Consider the following 17,681-nt stretch of genomic DNA (forward strand, 5'->3'; position numbering starts at 1 on the left):
TTTATTTTTCCAGGAAAGAATTGCTGCAATTAGCTCGTTTATATTTGGACATCATAATCTCAAGTTTAATACTATTTATGACGAAAATATCAAGTTTAGGACTATAAAAGTTCCTCCCCAAGCCGATCATCTTTCCATAATTTGGGAACGAGGCCGAAACCTTGAACACCCTATTCCATCTCCCTCTACAGGATGCATGTGTTGCTGATCACGCGTCGCCATTCGCCTGTGGAACCCGCTGTTGAGTATTGAACATGGGCACGGCCCCTTTCCCGCATTTGTCTACTTCACTCTTCGTGGACGTAACTTTCTAACCCCGAAAATAAATAATTTCATGACTTTTCTGTGTAATGTACTGAGTTATTTTAGATCCATTTATTGTAATAAATACATTTACATCTGTTACGTGACTGTAATATGCACATTTCCGGCTTTGTAAAAAGAATTATTGGCTTCTTACGTACGATTTCTGGGTATCTTTTTGTGTGGATTTATGTATTAGTTTGCTTGAGGGAGATTTTTATGGCTTTAGAGTGATGGGTTTATGTGGGATGAAGTGTTGTCTCTTTGTAATTGTGTTTCTCTACCTTTCCACCTCTTTCGAAGCTTCCCCTTTCATTTCAGGTTGGCGGGTTTCCATATGTTTGCCCGATTCGTGAAAATTTTATTTCTTTATGGAAATTTTTATGTTTTTTGTTCAAATGATGATGCAGATGGTATATTTGGATCCCACGATTCAGGTGAAAGGAGGCTCCTTCAGCGTAGAACACGTATGTTTCTGGGTTCTTTGCTTTACATTTTCCTTTGTTTTCTGTTATTCACGTCGAGTTTTTTTTTTTTATTTTAAAGATTATTGCTTGGGTTGGAAAAAAATTACATGTTTAATTTCGTTTGAGGAAATAAATTATTATTGCAAATGCAAAAAAGCATATTAGAAATCTTTTGATAAGCTGTCTTAAAATAATATATTTTGTATTATAATATAATATTTTTTTTTGGAAATGATGAAAAGTTTAATATAAAGTAAGTATTGCCTTGAGACAAAAAGAGAAGGTAATGAAAAACCGTTTCTGAAGAAGCATATTAGGCCGAAATAGTCCTCTAAAGATTCGAAGCAACCACTTTTCTAGGACTTTGTTTTGGAAAAATTAAGGATATTGAAAATTTGCTATTTTGTTAGATCCTTGTAGTGTTTCTAGTCGGATGCAAAATGGTTCATGTTAGTTTGTTTCAGCTTTCCATTGAGACGGTGGAGATCGATGAATGGAGTTTTCTGGTGTAATCGTGTTGAAGTGGTACCTGAGTTGAGTGCTATGTTCCTTGATCAAGGGTATTGACTTCAAAGATTTATAGGAGACTATTTGTCTGATCCATTTTTTTGTAGGAGTATACGTACTCCAGTGGTGTTAGTCTAAGCTTTCCATCTCTATTGATCTTGGCAGTTCCTTGTTTCAATGCAGACTGTATTTTTACTATCACTCAAGTTAGTTTTGAAACCGATAAAACGATGAACTTCTGTATTCTATCTTGTAGTGTCATTAGTCAGCAGCAGTTTTGCCTTCAATTCCTGAAATTATATCCGGCCTAGACTATTCCAGAATTGAGCCATGGGAAAATCTGTCCCACCCTGCCTCTGAAATCACAAGATTTGAACTTGAGGATTAGCTTAGAGGGAATTGAGAACAGGTGTTGGTTGGATACACTTTTTCATCGATGAAAAACGGGGCAATTGGCAACATTGTTACTAAGGCACAATCCTTGATACCACACTATGGGCAGCTGTGGTGAATCTTGTAAGACGGGCACTAGCCTGTTCCAGCAATATAGGTGATATGATTTAGGCTTTCTACAGTATGATATACACGGTTCTAGGATTAATAAAATCTCGCTGTACACAAAGTTCCTTTCTTTCTTTGCGGGATATCTCATGCGAGTGGACATAGTGTTGTTGCCTTGTGGGACATTTTGGTTGTGCTTCTATATCCTGACTGTTCTACCTCCATTTCTGACAGTTTATGGTGTTGGCTAGGCTGCATCTTCTTTGTTTCGTGTTCTCTTTGGTTTTCTCTCAGGGAAGTGACTTTGTACTGTGCATATTGTAGCACATCTTAAAAACTAAAGGTTCCAATGCTGGTTAGATTTGGTAATACGAGGTTCAAACATTGCTAGGTATTTCTCAAGTGTTTCTTGTCTCTTACGATCCGACATCAATAGCATACGACCAAACAACTTGTACAATATTTTATGCTCAAAATCATGCGTAAATGAAATATGAATTTTATAGACTGTTATGTTCACTCAGTTCCAATTTTACCAAAAAAAAGTGTACATTTTTCTAGACATCAACTTTTCAAGTTTAAAACAAATTTGTTGATACACTGGTTTTGCTCCCTACAGCTTGCCCTGCAAGCTTCGAGTTCCAGAACTATACCATCATCACCAGCAAATGCAGGGGACCTGAATACCCACCCGACCTATGCTGTTCTTCCTTTAAAGAGTTTGCATGTCCGTTTGCAGATTCTTTGAACGACTTAAGGAATGATTGTGCTGAAATCATGTTCAGCTATATTTATCTCAACGGAAATTATCCAACAGGTCTCTTCGCTAGTATCTGCCGAGAAGGGAAAGATGGGCTTGAATGCCCTGGAGTGCCTCCACCATCGATGCTATCAGAGAATGCTAACAAAAATCTCAGCAGGAATATACTCGAACTACTGCCAATAACAATGCTTATGGTCGCTTCCCTGGCATTAACTCTGCACTACTTTTGAAGTTTCCATGTTTTCAGTTCGCAGTACGATGGTTTGTTTCTCTGTATCTTCTTCTTCTTCTTATTTGAGATTGCCCAAATTCTTTATCTGTTATCTGGCTATGTATTCGAGTTTCATTTCTGTGATAACTAATTGTATTTAAGCAGTATCTCTGAGCACTCATCTCTTTTGATGGGATTTTTGGTTCCTCAATTGTTGCTGTCTTGGTCTTGACAGTACCTGATTTCTGTTCCTTAATTAGATAGTGAAGCTCCCTACATGATTGGAAAAACAATAGAATAAAATTATATATTATATGGCATCCTGTCCTAAGGATAATGTGTTTTTGTAAACGAGAAGAAAAGAAAAAGTTGAATAAGATTAAAAAAAATTAAACCTTAATTTATCATCGAAAACATGTAGAAAATAACAATTTCGCATAAAAAAAATTTATTTGTTTGAAAAAATATATTTTCTCTCTTTTTTTCGGGATTAAAATTATTTTGATGCACATTCCATTAGTATTTAGCAATAAATCAATATCATCTAAAATTCACAATCCAATGGATGTTTTTGAGACATTTGTGATCAAGAGTGCTTAAAAGGTTTTCGACAAGTAAGAATATTAAAAAAAAATTCAAAATTTAACTAACTCAAATTTATAATAAGATGGAAGAATGTTATATCCTAACAAGTTAATAAACACAAGATTAATACAAAACGATGTGTTACAAACGTCATCGTAGAAATAAGATTACTTAAGAGAGATTGTCGATATCTAGAGTCTTCTGAATTGATAAAAGACATCAATATCAAATTTTGAGGCAGCAGATCCAAAAACAATCTCCCTTTGTTCCATTCAACTTAATTGTATGTTGAAATATTCATTAGTCCTTAAAAATGTGAAAAACTCAAAGGTCTACATGTCATAGTACGTTGAATTCATGGGCCGAAACATAAATAACTTTTCATCAAAGGGTCTTTCTGAAATAACAATGAAGTTTATTGCTTTGTATTGTTTATTATTTACCTTAGGAAGAGTCGTAGCCGCAATTTCTTGCGATGAGATCTTGGGAGAAAATCTCATTGTAATATTCTCATGAAATTTCTATTTGGGGAAAAAAATACTGTAGCACCACCGTATTTACTCTCATGGTGAAAATGTCAAGCGACCCACCATCTGAAAAGCCTCATACAAAGGAATGTTCTTCCAGCAAGTCGGAAGCTGAGTATCAAGAAATTCTCCAAAACCCAGATGTTTTCTTGCAAAAGCTCAAGGCTTTTCACTCTTATTACGGTACCAAATTCAGGTATTTGACGATTTTTAGCATTTTCTATCGCTATTTAGATTGAAGTTTTGATCCTTGCCTTCTGGATGTATGAATTGCATTTTGGATGTTGTTGGTTAACGGGTATTACGATCGTTGGATGTCTTGCTTCGTTGATGGTTTTGAGTTGTTTCTTGTTTTTTTAATGAAACATTCATTAAAATATGTAAAAAGTTGTAGTTACAGATACACTGAACATCTTCGGTAGATAATGACATGCTAAATCATAAACAATCGCACATCAGAGTTTACAATGAATCAGAAATTATCTCAGCAGCATCAGGAATGCAACGAAATCTGAATTCTTCTAATGATGCCATCCACACAACCGGCCGGTCCATTATCGAATATTACCTTGTTGCGAAGAGTCCATATGTGATAAACGGTAGCTGCAAGGGCGAATTTTGTCAGCTAGTTTGGATTCCGATTTCACTGTTTTCTGGGAACTTTATTGACATTTGAGCCTTTGTCGTTAGTGAATCACTCCATTTTGTTTGTGCATCTGATAATCATCATTTTATGTAAAAAGAGTGGTGTGAAGTAAAAAATTTCAAAGCGATAATGCTATGATTATGGGGTTACTTGCCCCCAACCCCTTCGTGAAGAGTCTAAAAGCATAATTCATTTTTAAAAAAAATCAATCACCTTTCACAGTTATATTTTAAAAACTCATGCAAATTTGCTCCATCTGATAGGGGGGGTTTACACCTGATTATTAAAAGCATGGGCTAAAATGCTATTGATTTTACATAAAGTGTTTTTTTGTTTTTTCTTAATTTTCTTTACCGGGTGTTGAGGCAACTATTCCCTATGATTCCGCCCAATTTTTCTCTTTTTTTTCTCGTCAACGTAGAACTTTGTAGTTTGACTAAAAAAATTTTATTTGACGAACAAACTGCATCTATTGGTCACTGTAAATTGCTTGTTGATTCTGCTCTTAATCATGTACTTTACTCTCCTAGAAACCACTCAGCTGAAGCATTCTGTCAAAGTTTTGGCCTTTGGGCTTTATCCTCCTGCTATAAGCAGTTTGTGATTTCATATGAGCTGTTTCTTAAACCAAATATATGAGCACACAATATAACCAAGATAAGTTGTGGAGAACCCCATTGTTCGTAGTTTAAAATCTCTGACAAAAATCAGGGAAGCCATAATGGTGGAATAAGAGGCTACCGTGGATAGGCTTTGGTTTTGACTTTTGTAGATCTACGGTTTTGGACTGCTCGTTGGAATTTGGGAATGGTGTAAATTTTGCTCCTACTTTCATTGTTTTTGCGTATCATCATACTAACAAAGTATAACCAATTATGTGTATATTTTGCTTTTGTTCTTTTTTTCCTTGGAATTAGGATGCCTACCATGGGCGGAAATCGTTTGGATCTACATCTGCTTTTTGTGGAGGTGACCTCTCGAGGTGGCATTGAAAAAGTATGCTTTTGTTCACTCTTTCAAACAAAGGACCACTTTCTGCACTTCGCATGATACTAATATTGGGAGAATGGCTGCAACTTGCTAGTAATAGTTCAGCCCTCATTTAGCTGGTGGTTTGAAATGTGACCCTTCCTTAATTGTCAATATGGGTAAATACAAAATGACCCATTATTCTAAATGGGCTAAAAACCCCTTTTGAAACATCAACGAGCTACAATCCCTTGTGTTTTTTAATGTATGGCTAAAATCTCTCAGCCAATAATTTTTTACAAGATTTATATACGCCTATGAGTGAAATACTCCGAATGTAAAAGTTCCCAAGTTGAAAATGTCATTTTTATGTATTAAATTAATATTTATGTTTCTTTTCTTTCTAGTTTTATAGAAACTTTAAAGTTTCAATTATTTTTACAAATAGATGATGCTTAAATAGAAGATAAGAATAAGTAAAATTATACTTTTAATATATTCAAAAAACAATATCAACTTTGATTTGGGGATGATTTCATACATAAGCATGTAATTGACACGTTCACTTTAAATTTGTCAATAGAGGGGTCTTAGCTATAAATTTAAAAAATAAATTGGAAGGTTAAGATAACTGATTTTCCAGGAGGAGTTTTTACTCATTTAAAAAAATGTAGAGTGTCTTTATTCAATTTCAATTCTTTAGGCAAGTATTTGGATTCATTAGCACTTGACTTATAAGCATTAGAAGTATGTTAAGATCATGGACTCGAGCCTAAAGCTAGCTCAAGAGAGTAGATTTTTCAAGTCTCTATATACAACTCTCAATAACTTAATTCAAAATGAATAATTAGACTGTGAAGTTTACAAGACATTTAGCAAGTTGCCCACAAGGGAAGTCCAACATATAACCATGAGTGTGTTGTGATATCATGTTAAAATCATGGATTTGAGTCTAACTCCACCCCAAAAAATTGCTCAAATGCATTAGTTTCATTGAGGTGAAAACTAGAAGTTTCATTAAGGCCTGATCATAGTTTTGAACTCGCGGTTCAAATTCCCATGCAAGTGTCATATGCTTTCGTTTCCGACTGGATCTGTTTCAATTTTAGAAATTAATCTGTGTATACTCTATAACCTTAAACCAGAAGATTAATTTTAACTGTTTTGTTTATGGTTCCGCATGGTTCGATCATGGGCTTGATTCCAAAATTGAACATCACTGTAATTTTTCGGGTATTGGTTCCAATTTCTGGAAACGGTTCAGTACTCAGTACCCATTCCTGGTTAGGTTTTGGATAATTGTTATTGACTAGTATGATTGTGAAGAGAGTTGCTTTTTTTTAAAAAAAAAAAAATTACTTATGCGGAAAGATTGGTTGAAGCACAAGCCCTAATTTGCTATCGCTCTTGGCTTCTTGATTTTGGCTTTTGTAAGCATCTTTAATATGAAAACCTAAGCAAACATCAACTTTTTAAAATTAGCATTAAAGCCACATGTTTTGGTGTCTGACTTTGGCTTTAATTAGCATTTTTGAAATTATAAAATATGCAACCTCAAAGTTATCTGGCTTACATCTGGCACAATCCAATTTTATGGTGATCAATACCTTCTTGTGTCAAATCTGCTCATCGGTATCAGAAGTAATGAGCAGGCCATGGGTTCCCAATTTTATGGCTAATAGTCATGCGTGTTCCATCCATGTACATAGCTTTTTGATGATCAAACTAGAAAGTTCAGAAAATAATTTTAAAACAAATTAAATTGGTTATCAGAGTATGTTTATGATATATTCAGTTCGGAGAATTTTTCTTAGGTGCTAGCAACAAGTACATGTAGTGTTTGAAAACAGTGTTGGTCAATTCGAAGGTTTATTATTTTACTGGATATGACTTGTGCTATGAGGAATATTCAAGTTTTCAATTTCATATTCTGATCCATCCCCAAGACTCCAACTACTTCCAGTTACACGTTCCAGGTTCTAGGAGATCGTAAATGGAAGGAAATTACCGGAGTCTTCAAGTTTCCGTCCTCCGTTACCAATGCATCATTTGTGTTGCGAAAATATTATATGTCGTTACTTTATCATTTTGAGCAGATTTACTATCTTCGAAAAGAAGAACCATCAAGCTCTGTTTCTGGTACCCTCACACTCAATTTCGATTATATTTGAACCAATTTATATTAAGCAGAACCATTGATGTTTATTTTATATTGATGAATCAAGCAAACAAGAGTAGCAACGGATTCACATTGTCGCATTCTCTTAACAGTGCTGCACCAAATCAAGTTTTGGGTGAGGCTTTACTAAATCTTTCTGTTTATTTTTATTATTTTCCGGAGCCATAAACAAGTTGTTGATGTCACATTCTTGAAATATAGCATACCCAACATACTTATATATGTTGTGCAGTGCGTCCTAATCTGGATGATGGCAGCTTAGTCACTGGAACAATTGATGGTAAATTCGACGATGGATATTTAATCACAGTCAAGTTGGGATCCGAGGAGTTGAAAGGTGTCCTTTATCATATTCCCACATCACCAAATACATCTCAAGGTGTTACTAGTTCTTGTGAGGCTGCTCCAGGCTTCCATAAAAAGTACCATGCCCACGAAAAAGGTATTGGTGACAATACTGGAATGCTATGGAGCTGACTTTCGGGTGCCGAAAAAGTGTTCAATTGATTTGGTGTCTGTGGAATGACCTTTGTAAGTAGTGCTAAATTGATAAATGAGACATGAGATACCCCCACATCAAAACATTACCTAAGATTCTTTTGCCGTTGAAACTATCTATGCTATAATGTTGGAAAGCATATTGATGATTTAAAGTTGTGGGTCTATCTCTATCTCAAGTTCAGTTTTGGTGGTATTCAGGTACATCAGGAAAGGTGAAATGTGCAATCGCGAGTCATCCAACCATGTGAAATCTGGCTGGGCTTACTTCGCCGTTGCTTGAGGTGTCGATCCTGGAAAAGAAATCCCCGTGTCTTGGTCTTTACTACCCATCAAAATGTGTTTTTGCCATGTTATTTAAGTTGCTTTTACTTTGGAGTTTTGTTTGTCTTTACTACCATCAAAATGTGTCTTTGCCACGTTATTCAAGTTGCTTTTGCTTTGGAGTTTTGTTTTTGTCTCTGTTCGTAGAAAGGAGGGCCGACGCCACGCCCAAAAATCATCCGAGGTTCATGAGTGGGTTAGGAATAATATAATCTTTTGAGGTATCTTCGAAACTGTTTAGCTCTTTTTTGTTTGCATAAAATATTATTACTCCAACTTTTATATTTCACTTTATATGCTTAAAATTATTTTAATGAGTACTAGAAAAATATAATATACATCATTCCATGACATGAATCTTTTGAATTTTTTATCAAAGAAAAATATCTTGGTCCATTTGAAAGACAATTTTGTCTTCTCACAATTCAAGGAATCTTTGTAAACGATCCACGGATGAAGATTTAATCTGTTTAAATAAAACTCCTATCCAATTTCAAGCAAGGTAATGAAGTCACATTTCATGGGAAGATGAACATCAGCCAAAACGATGGAGACGGTGGGTAGGATCCCATGAAAACCTTCCAAGGGCCGTTTTGCTTGAAGAATGTGTACCTCTCTACCCTAATCGAAAATCTAGGATTTCTTGTCCATTGAACATTTGTAACCGATCTTCCGAGAGAAACCTTGCAGGAGATGGAAAAGATTTAACCACCTCACAACGTTTCTTGGAGCGTATCTTCGTCTTCGGATCATGGAAGCGAGAACTTTAGAGTAAGAGTCCACTCGAACGACAGCTTCAACCACTGCAGCTCTTAACTTTCTGCAGGTATGCGAATTTTAGTTATTCTTTTGTGTTCCATAGAAATGGGAAAACAAAGACTTAACTCGTGGGAGTAAAGAAAGACAATGTAAACTTTATGCTCCGTTTATGTAAGAAATCATTGAAATTCACCAAGTTCCTCTTCGTGCTGGTTCGCAGCCTGAATGCGATAAAATTTGTTGAACCATTGGTAGTAGGTAGTGAAAAAAATTAATTTTGTGCTAAAAACAATCGTAGAGAACAGTACCCTAAAATCTAAATCCAAAAGCAAGATTCAAGCTCTATAACTACCATATTCTCCTTCTCTATCTCTTCAGACAAAAGAGGATTTTCTTGAAGGTGCTGTAATGCTCTGTCTCTTCCTTGTCCCAATCTATATCCAATAGCTTCGTGTGTTAAACATGCACTCAACAATTATCTAATTTTTTTCAACCAAAACAATATTACAGAGCAAACCTCTGATCTCCATTGCTATACCACACTCCCTTTTTTTCCGACAACATCCGTCATTTCACCACAATCCAATATGCAACCCTGAATGGGAGGTATAAAAATCTCGGGAGCAAGAAAAAGCCAGGGCAGAAACAACAACAGACTAAATTTTCATACTCACCAGCTTGCTCACCCCCTCTCCAAATATAATTTCAAACTCAGCTTGCTTGCATGGCCTTGAAACCTGTTGTAGAAACCATAAATACGTAGCATTGGTGTAAACATTCACGAAAAAGACGTTGCTCAAAAGTCCAGGCTATGAATGTCTCTACTCAGGCACCACATTCAACAAATACTTGAACAGCAGCCAGGAATATATATACATTCATGTGGTTTAGTGGCCCTGACCTTACTCTTTTGAACTCTTACACATCTCCTTCAACCTAGGATACACAATCTTTTACGACTAAACTCTAAATTTTAGAGTAGAAAAGTGAGATGTTATTAAATTGTGTGATTTTGGGCTTACAGACTTTATCTTCCCGGTAGGGCGTATCTCAAGTCGGACAAACGCAAAAAACTTCAAAGCAATACCACCACTAGTGACTTCAGGATTTCCATAAAAGACACCTATCTGGTTTAAGGAAGGATATCACCAGAATTCAGATGAATTGTTGCAATAAGTTTCACGCACAGCACATTTCACACAATAGAGATCAGACAGTTGCTCCGATATTAGAAGAAAATAACAGTTCTTTGATCAAACGTACCTTGTGTCTTATTTGATTCAAGAATACAACCGTGCACCCAGCTTTAGAAGCATTGCAGACATCTTGCGCAATGCTTGGCTCATAAGTCAAGCTTGCAAGCCCATTTGTTGCATCCCTATTTCGCCCTATTCAAATGATATAGCTCAAACAATTTAAATGTTCTAGAAAACCACTAGCTTAGAATACACAATGCATACAGTAATACAACTTGAGCAGCTTACTTCGATTTCAGCCCGTGGGGTAAGTGCTGAGACTGAGTCAATGCAAATAAGATCAACAGCACCAGATCTCCACGAATGGTCAGCAACTGACACAGAAACCAATCAAAAAAGGTCATGGATAAAAAGTGTAATTCATGTCATAGCAACTTAACAAGGAAACGGATTTACTTTCTAGTGCCATTTCTCCATTATCAGGCTGGCAAACAATCAAATTTTCTACATAAACACCCAAAGCTTTTGAATATGTTGGATCAAACGCATGCTCAGCGTCAACTAGCATGACATTTCCACCAAGACTCTGTATAACATTGAGAAGTTTCAGAGTGTTTTTATAACGCAACGTGGGCAAAACCAGCATACGAAGAATGCTATCAATTAAGATTTTAAAATGTGTTCAATTATATACGATGGACTGTGAGTTTCAAATAGCTGGCATAAGTAAAACAAACACATACTAAACCCAGACTTCTGCAATTGCACGGAGTGCTAATGTAGTCTTTCCACTACTTTCTGGTCCATATATCTGACAAGAACAAAGTTTAAAATTTGTCAAGTGCTAAACTGCAGGTATTATTATGCCAAGATTTTCAGTTTCCATGTTGAAAAACTAATCAGTACACATTTAGAGAGGAAAATTTATCAAGCTTTTTCCCCGAATCCTCGGACTTAAATTCTTGTTGGTCCCACTTGCGAAAATTTGAGATAATAATACGAAGATAAAGAATAAATTAGACATCGAGATTTGCGTGGAAAACACCTAAAAATTATTAGTGTAAAAACCACGGGCAAGATGAAAAGATTTCTACTATAATATTTTATGGTGTACAACTCAGTCACTATGTTTCCAAAGAGAACATATTCTTTTAATAAGAAGAACAAAACACCTCACAAATATTATAAACTAAGCACTCAAATGCTATAAACTGAGAGAAGACTCGAGAATTGGATAATTTAAGAATGAGGGGCTCTACTTATAGAAACCTAAGTCCGTGCGAAGACGCGTATAAAACGAGTCGTCTGAAAATTCCTCGTCAAATATACCAACAGCGTTTCTGCTGCAAATTATGACTTTTTCCCCTCATTCGTTGGATGATTCCTATTTGTTAATGCATATTGCCGACAATTCTCACCAGTCACAAGGTGACAATGTCTCAGTGTTGAGACCCTCAGACACTAGGCTCAACTTCAGAAACTGAAATCTTGACCCTACTTCATCCTTTATCAAAACGTCGATCAAAATTTTGATTCCCGAGAACCAAAGACATAGTAAATAGGAGCTAAGCTGAAGAACATGAAGGATATGGAGTAAGCAAACAAGCCAATGCCTCCACAATTCTTCCTTTTTGCTGTCATAAGAATGTGAGCTTGTCAGCAACAGTAAAAAATACAAAAATATTATGAGACTATCTTTGCACTGATATCCCCTGAACAATCAGATTTAGAGGGCCATGGCAAAAAGCAGACAAGGTGAACGAAGTGCTCGCCATTTTTGCTTGTTCAGAATATTGTTTGAGAGGCTTTTCTTTAGGTGAAAGCAAGCCCATCCCTCCAAGTGATCCAACATAAGAGGGCTATTTGTTTAGGCCATAAAACAAATGGGTTGTTACATACATATATACATATAGACACACACACTAGTACATTTTTATTTTCACACAATATTTACATGTAAATTAAATTTTTATATAAAATATAGTTTTATATTTATATATAATTTTTATAGGAGAGAATGAAATTAGAGTATTTCCTTATTAAAGATCTAATTTATATTATGCTTTTTATTTTAAAAATTATGGTATTTTTGTGAAAGGGGTGTTTTGGAGAAAAAATTTGGTATGACATGAGAGATCGAAAGTAGTTAAAATTCATGTCACATTTTTAATAATAATAATAGTAATAAATAATATATGTATGTAGGTAGGTATTTGTCTTTGAAGAGGTGTCCGAGTTGATGGAGTATATCAGGACTTGACCAATGGTTATGATTTTGATTTCCTCTACCAACACTTTCTCGAATTAGTGCCAATGATTTGTTTTAAATTTAATAGTACAAAATTTTAAAAATAATAAAAATATTATAATTTTGCATACCTGATCCTAAATCCTAGTTACGCATATGCTCGAACCCAACTTTTCGGATGCATATAAATGTAATTTTATTTTGGAGTGAGTCTCATGTCATGTAAGACCATCTCACGGATCTTAATCTATGAGACGGTTCAACCCTACTCATATTCATGATAAAAATTAATACTCTTAGAATAAAATATTACTTTTTCATTGATGACCCAATAAGAGATTTGTCTCACAAATATGACTCGTGAGACCGTCTCACACAAATTTTTGCTTTTATTTGGATGGGTGAATGCCCCAAGTTTGAAAAAATACATTTGAGTTGATATGATCATATAAGTTAATTAACATCTTATATATGATTTATTGTCCTCAAAGGTAATGTTGCTTTATGTGTACTATGGGAATCATGATGTGAGTTTTCTACTAAGCGAATAAGGGGTGTATTCGTTGCAGAGGTTTGCTGATTTTTTTTAATAACAAATTTTTGTGGAGTCGATAGATTTCTACTGACTTTTGCAGAATTTCACAAATTTCTAAAGATTTTTACAGAATCTTGTAGATTTATTTACATGATTTTATTGATATTTGTAAACTTTTTCGTAGAATCCTGTAGATTTTGTAATTTATTATTGTGATTTTTTAAATTTATTTGTACTAACAATTGAATGTGAATAACTTTTATTTATTTCAAATATTTGTCTCTCTCAATATAATATTTTTTACATATTATTTTACGAAAGATAATAAATAAGTTAATACTAAATTTATTGCAATTAAATTTCAATTATTCATGTCAATTCAACATGTTTCTTTAAATAAATAATATTTTTAAAAAATAATATTTTGTGACTGGAACTCTAAAAATAAAATGAACGATGTTAATAATTTTGATTTAAAACTATTTTTATCAATTAAAAAATATGTTTCTAAAAAGTACAAATAAAAAGAAAAATATATGGATGAGAAAAAATAATGAAAATTTTAGTATTTGTATTGAGTATGTAAGTTTGGGATATTTTCCAAATTAAATGTACATCTAAATTTTTATGTTGAATCAAAGACATTATTTGACATTTTATTGTGGTATCTTAAGCTTTAGTTCTTATACTTAATAGAATTTTATGGAGTCAATAAAAGTTATTTATTGATATTTTGAATACCTGTAGATTTTTGTAGAGTTTTTAAAAGTCAATTTTGAATGACACATTACTTTTAAAATTTTATAAAAAAATTATATTGAATACCACTAAACTTTTATAGAGTATATAAAAAGTCTATATTGAATATTTCTAAACTTTTAAACTCTATAAAAATAATTAAAAGTCTAGTACTTGTCTTTAGAGGTGTTCGAGTTGACGGAATAGATGATAGATCAACCAATGGCCAAGAGTTAGATTCTACCTACCAGCACGTTATCGAATCACATGTGAGTCTGTCGCAAATGACTTGCCCAGTACGATTTAATCAGTGCACACCAAAAGGTACTACAAGTTTTCACGTCATAAAAAAAAAAATCAAAATTCATACTAGAACTACAAATTATTTTTCTAGTAACTCAAAGTGAATACAATTTTAAATTTATTTTCTAAAATTGAATACCTAAATATAAGATGACGAACTCGACTCAACTCCAACGATTTGAACCACCCAAGCTACTAACTACCACCTAATAGCTCAGATCCGATACAACCCACTTGCCATGAGCATAGAATATTTGATATATTTAATCACAAAAAATCATATAAAAACGTCACATGATTCAATTTTATGATTATAATCTTCTATCCGACCTAAAAAAATATAATATATCACTTACACAATAAATATAATCGATCGATTATCTCACAGATATAGATACGTTGATATGATAAATACCTACCCTATTTCACATGCAACACAATAATAGACCCATTGATGGAGTAGTTGGCGTACATATATTTACGCGTTGAACATTGCAGAGCGCGACATGGACATATCATATCGTACAATTTGTCCCTCCACAAATAATAAATACAAATAAAAAAATAAGGCCACCCAAAATCATATCGTACAATTTGTCCTCTACAAATAATAAATATCCAATAAAAAAAAAAAGGTAATACTACAAAAAAATTGTAGGGCATGGAGATCTAGCCCATCGGAGGTAAATTTTGAGATTCGTAATATTTTTACTTTGACTTTTCATTTTTTTTTTCTGTTTCTATTTATTTTAAAATATTTTTTATTTATTTTTAATATTGAAAAGATAGGTCCCTATTTGGGAGCTGAAAATACTTTTACTTAGAAACGCAACCAAATAATTGTTTAAAAGAAATAACCATTCAAACACAACGTTTTATTAATGTTTAAATAAATAATTAATAAAATTTGTTTTTGAATATATATAATAATTAATATTTAAAATATATGTGTTATATTTAAAAAATGACATGATAAAGTTTATACAAATATTATCAAATAAAATTAGGAAGATTTGTGTATCAATATGCATAAATGATAATGCATATTTATAAACAATTGCACGGTAAAATAAAGAAAAATATTCCTTTAAAAAAAATAAATGATCATATGCAACCCTATATTTTTCAAATTGAGGAAAAAAAAACTTTTTCATTTGTATTTAATTAAATTTTTTTAAAAAAAATTTAAACAACAAAAATAAATTAAAATAATTTTTATTTCATATTAAGTTAATAACAAATCCAAAAAAATATTTTTAATTATTTATCATTATTCTTTGTTTCATTAAAAAATCGGATCGTTAGATAACGAAAATAAAACAAGGATAATATAATTCAATAGGTGATATTGTTACTATAGTTTATTTTGACGCCCGAGAAAGAAACTTAATCAAAGTTAGGTACGAATTAGATAAGTAACTAAATTTTTATTTCTAGAAAATGAATGTAGAATGAAATATTTTATATAAAAAAAGGGAAAAAATACAAAATAATAAGTCATATATTCCAAACAATAACACAATCTTACAAACACACATCTCAAGCAGGAAGGATACAAAGATAGAAAGAAAAGTAGGCTTAACAAGTACATAAAACACTCGTCGCCTCTTACAGGAACAGCGACATGAAACACAGAAAGCTTGCATGCATCGACAATTTATTGGACATTAATGGATAGAATACATTACGATATCGACCAAGAGCTAGAGAGAAAGCTCTGTTTTGGATACGATAATTCCATCAGTATCTGCATACAACCACTCTCCATCATGAATTTCAGCCCCTGCGATATAAATCCTGCTGTGCCTCTCACCGGCGCCGTTTTTCTTTGGTTTCTTGGGATGTGCTGCCAACGCTCTAACCCCGATATCACAGCCATTGATATCATCCACATCCCGGATACAACCGTTGACAACTATTCCGGCCCAACCATTATTTCGTGCTACTTGGCTTAGTTTTCCTCCAATCAAAGCACACTTCATGCTTCCCCCACCATCTATTACAAGAACTCTACCATGGCCTTTGCTTGCAACAAACTCTCTGACCAATATGTTGTCCTCGAATACCTTGACAGTGACGATGCGGCCGGAGAACGCTCGACGTTTCCCATACATTTGGAAGATAGGGGGTAGGATTCGAATGTCACCACTTTCAAGAAATGGTTCGTTTGCATCACAAGCGTCGGTGATTGCGAAATAAGCAGCCATGGGTTCCTCTGTAAACACACGAGTAAGCAATCGTAACAGATGCAGATAACATTATAGGAAAGAATTCTAAACGAGCCATGCATTTCTCTAAACAACGCAGACCATATATATAATATCTATCTATCGTAAAGTAGAATGGATTAACGTTGTGATGAATGTGATTCTTACCTTCGAATGTCGAGATCACAGAAATGGCAAGTGGTGAGGCTAGAACCCCAATAGTTGGGGATTTTATACTCCACCGAGCTTCTAACCTTCCATTATTGTGCCGTCAACTTGCGGTCTACCCACCGACATAGTTGTGGCCGGGACAAGTTGCGGTTAGTTGGTAGGAAAATTAATCATTCAATGCAATCATAGAGTTTGGTTATAATATATGTATTTTTTTTTACTTATTTATCATACATAAATCAAATAATTAATTATCGTTTTTCGATAAATATATATATATATATATATATATATAGAAGTTAATATTAAATATATGATCAAATATCTCGTAATTTCATAATCATTATTAAATATATATTAAGTATATTAATATAAATATCATCAAATGTTATAAAGTTATTTCTTATAGCTTGTAAATTAAATGATATTCAGATAATATATTTAACATGTCTTATAAATCCGTACTTTTTCTTCTTTTACTTATATCATAAATGATTTTTTTTTATTTTAAAAATGACAAAAATTATTTATGTACCGTTTCTCAAGTTCTACCAACAACTTATTTTCTCATTTCCTCAAATTTGGAGTGGAAAAATAATTTGATATTAAAAAATGTGATTTTATTAAATTTTGAAGAAATTAATAATATATTAATCTATTATAAAGTATATTATATATATATATTAAAAAATATAAAAAATCTAACATTTTTTATTATAAATTATTTGTATTATTTGGTTGCTTAATGTTGTACATTTTATTTTATAATCTTTAAAATTGTTTAGTGATTAATATTTTAAAGAAGGAGAATATCAATTTTATGAAAGAACGATAATATCACGATATTTTAATTAATGTGATGTCTATAAAAAAAGTTGTTTGAAGTTTTTCGAGGCTTCAACCAATTAATGTTCTCATAATCAGACCGATAATCGAATCGATTCACCTTTAACAATGGTTCGATAGGTCCGATCGATTGAATCGACGATCGGACTAGAAAACATTATATTATATAAAATAATAATATATTTAAAAACATTCTAA

The 17,681-nt window shown here is 33.2% G+C and overlaps 3 protein-coding genes and 1 pseudogene across 5 annotated transcripts; 2 read left to right on the forward strand and 2 right to left on the reverse strand.

The window, feature by feature from the left end:
* Nucleotides 1-263: 263 nt before the first annotated feature.
* On the forward strand, nucleotides 264-3,018 carry LOC140822507 (GPI-anchored protein LLG1-like). Of its 2 annotated transcripts, XM_073183287.1 has the most exons (4): nucleotides 264-624; nucleotides 714-770; nucleotides 2,398-2,505; nucleotides 2,596-3,018. In XM_073183287.1, exons 1-4 carry the CDS (start codon nucleotides 537-539, stop codon nucleotides 2,769-2,771), a joined length of 429 nt encoding a protein of 142 aa, XP_073039388.1. In that variant the 5' UTR covers nucleotides 264-536; the 3' UTR covers nucleotides 2,772-3,018. The 2 variants fall into 2 exon arrangements, with proteins under 2 accessions (XP_073039388.1, XP_073039382.1); XM_073183281.1 differs by having other exon boundaries at nucleotides 287-624; nucleotides 2,398-3,010.
* A 775-nt stretch (nucleotides 3,019-3,793) lies between these two features.
* LOC140822528 (high mobility group B protein 10-like) lies at nucleotides 3,794-8,704 on the forward strand. Of its 2 annotated transcripts, none has more exons than XM_073183303.1 (6): nucleotides 3,794-4,060; nucleotides 5,428-5,506; nucleotides 7,456-7,618; nucleotides 7,705-7,773; nucleotides 7,891-8,100; nucleotides 8,358-8,704. In XM_073183303.1, the coding sequence occupies exons 1-6, from the start codon at nucleotides 3,903-3,905 to the stop codon at nucleotides 8,405-8,407; spliced, it is 729 nt and encodes a 242-aa protein (XP_073039404.1). In that variant the 5' UTR covers nucleotides 3,794-3,902; the 3' UTR covers nucleotides 8,408-8,704. The 2 variants fall into 2 exon arrangements, 1 of the variants encoding a protein (XP_073039404.1); XR_012115984.1 differs by having other exon boundaries at nucleotides 3,796-4,060; nucleotides 7,891-8,189.
* A 267-nt stretch (nucleotides 8,705-8,971) lies between these two features.
* Nucleotides 8,972-11,081, reverse strand: LOC140822520 (DNA repair protein recA homolog 1, chloroplastic-like; annotated as a pseudogene).
* A 4,661-nt stretch (nucleotides 11,082-15,742) lies between these two features.
* LOC140822535 (putative 4-hydroxy-4-methyl-2-oxoglutarate aldolase 2) lies at nucleotides 15,743-16,782 on the reverse strand. The gene is made up of 2 exons (XM_073183309.1): nucleotides 16,635-16,782; nucleotides 15,743-16,474 (listed from the first exon to the last, which is right to left on the reverse strand). Exon 2 carries the CDS (start codon nucleotides 16,464-16,466, stop codon nucleotides 15,963-15,965), a length of 504 nt encoding a protein of 167 aa, XP_073039410.1. The 5' UTR covers nucleotides 16,467-16,474; nucleotides 16,635-16,782; the 3' UTR covers nucleotides 15,743-15,962.
* Between the last annotated feature and the right edge of the window lie 899 nt (nucleotides 16,783-17,681).

The sequence above is a fragment of the Primulina eburnea genome, chromosome 2, assembly GCF_022965805.1.
Source record: "Primulina eburnea isolate SZY01 chromosome 2, ASM2296580v1, whole genome shotgun sequence".
NCBI lineage: Eukaryota > Viridiplantae > Streptophyta > Magnoliopsida > Lamiales > Gesneriaceae > Primulina > Primulina eburnea.

What these genes read in the sequence shown, in the direction of transcription:
- LOC140822507 (XM_073183281.1), top strand. Translation starts at nt 537, where the DNA reads ATGGGTTTATGTGGGATGAAGTGTTGTCTCTTTGTAATTGTGTTTCTC. An exon ending in AGCTTCCCCTTTCATTTCAG is followed by an intron (nt 625 to 713) that starts GTTGGCGGGTTT and finishes ATGATGATGCAG; the next exon opens with ATGGTATATTTGGATCCCAC. An exon ending in GCTCCTTCAGCGTAGAACAC is followed by an intron (nt 771 to 2,397) that starts GTATGTTTCTGG and finishes TGCTCCCTACAG; the next exon opens with CTTGCCCTGCAAGCTTCGAG.
- LOC140822528 (XM_073183303.1), top strand. Translation starts at nt 3,903, where the DNA reads ATGGTGAAAATGTCAAGCGACCCACCATCTGAAAAGCCTCATACAAAG. An exon ending in CTCGAGGTGGCATTGAAAAA is followed by an intron (nt 5,507 to 7,455) that starts GTATGCTTTTGT and finishes TACACGTTCCAG; the next exon opens with GTTCTAGGAGATCGTAAATG. An exon ending in ACCATCAAGCTCTGTTTCTG is followed by an intron (nt 7,619 to 7,704) that starts GTACCCTCACAC and finishes TGATGAATCAAG; the next exon opens with CAAACAAGAGTAGCAACGGA.
- LOC140822535 (XM_073183309.1), bottom strand. Translation starts at nt 16,466, where the DNA reads ATGGCTGCTTATTTCGCAATCACCGACGCTTGTGATGCAAACGAACCA.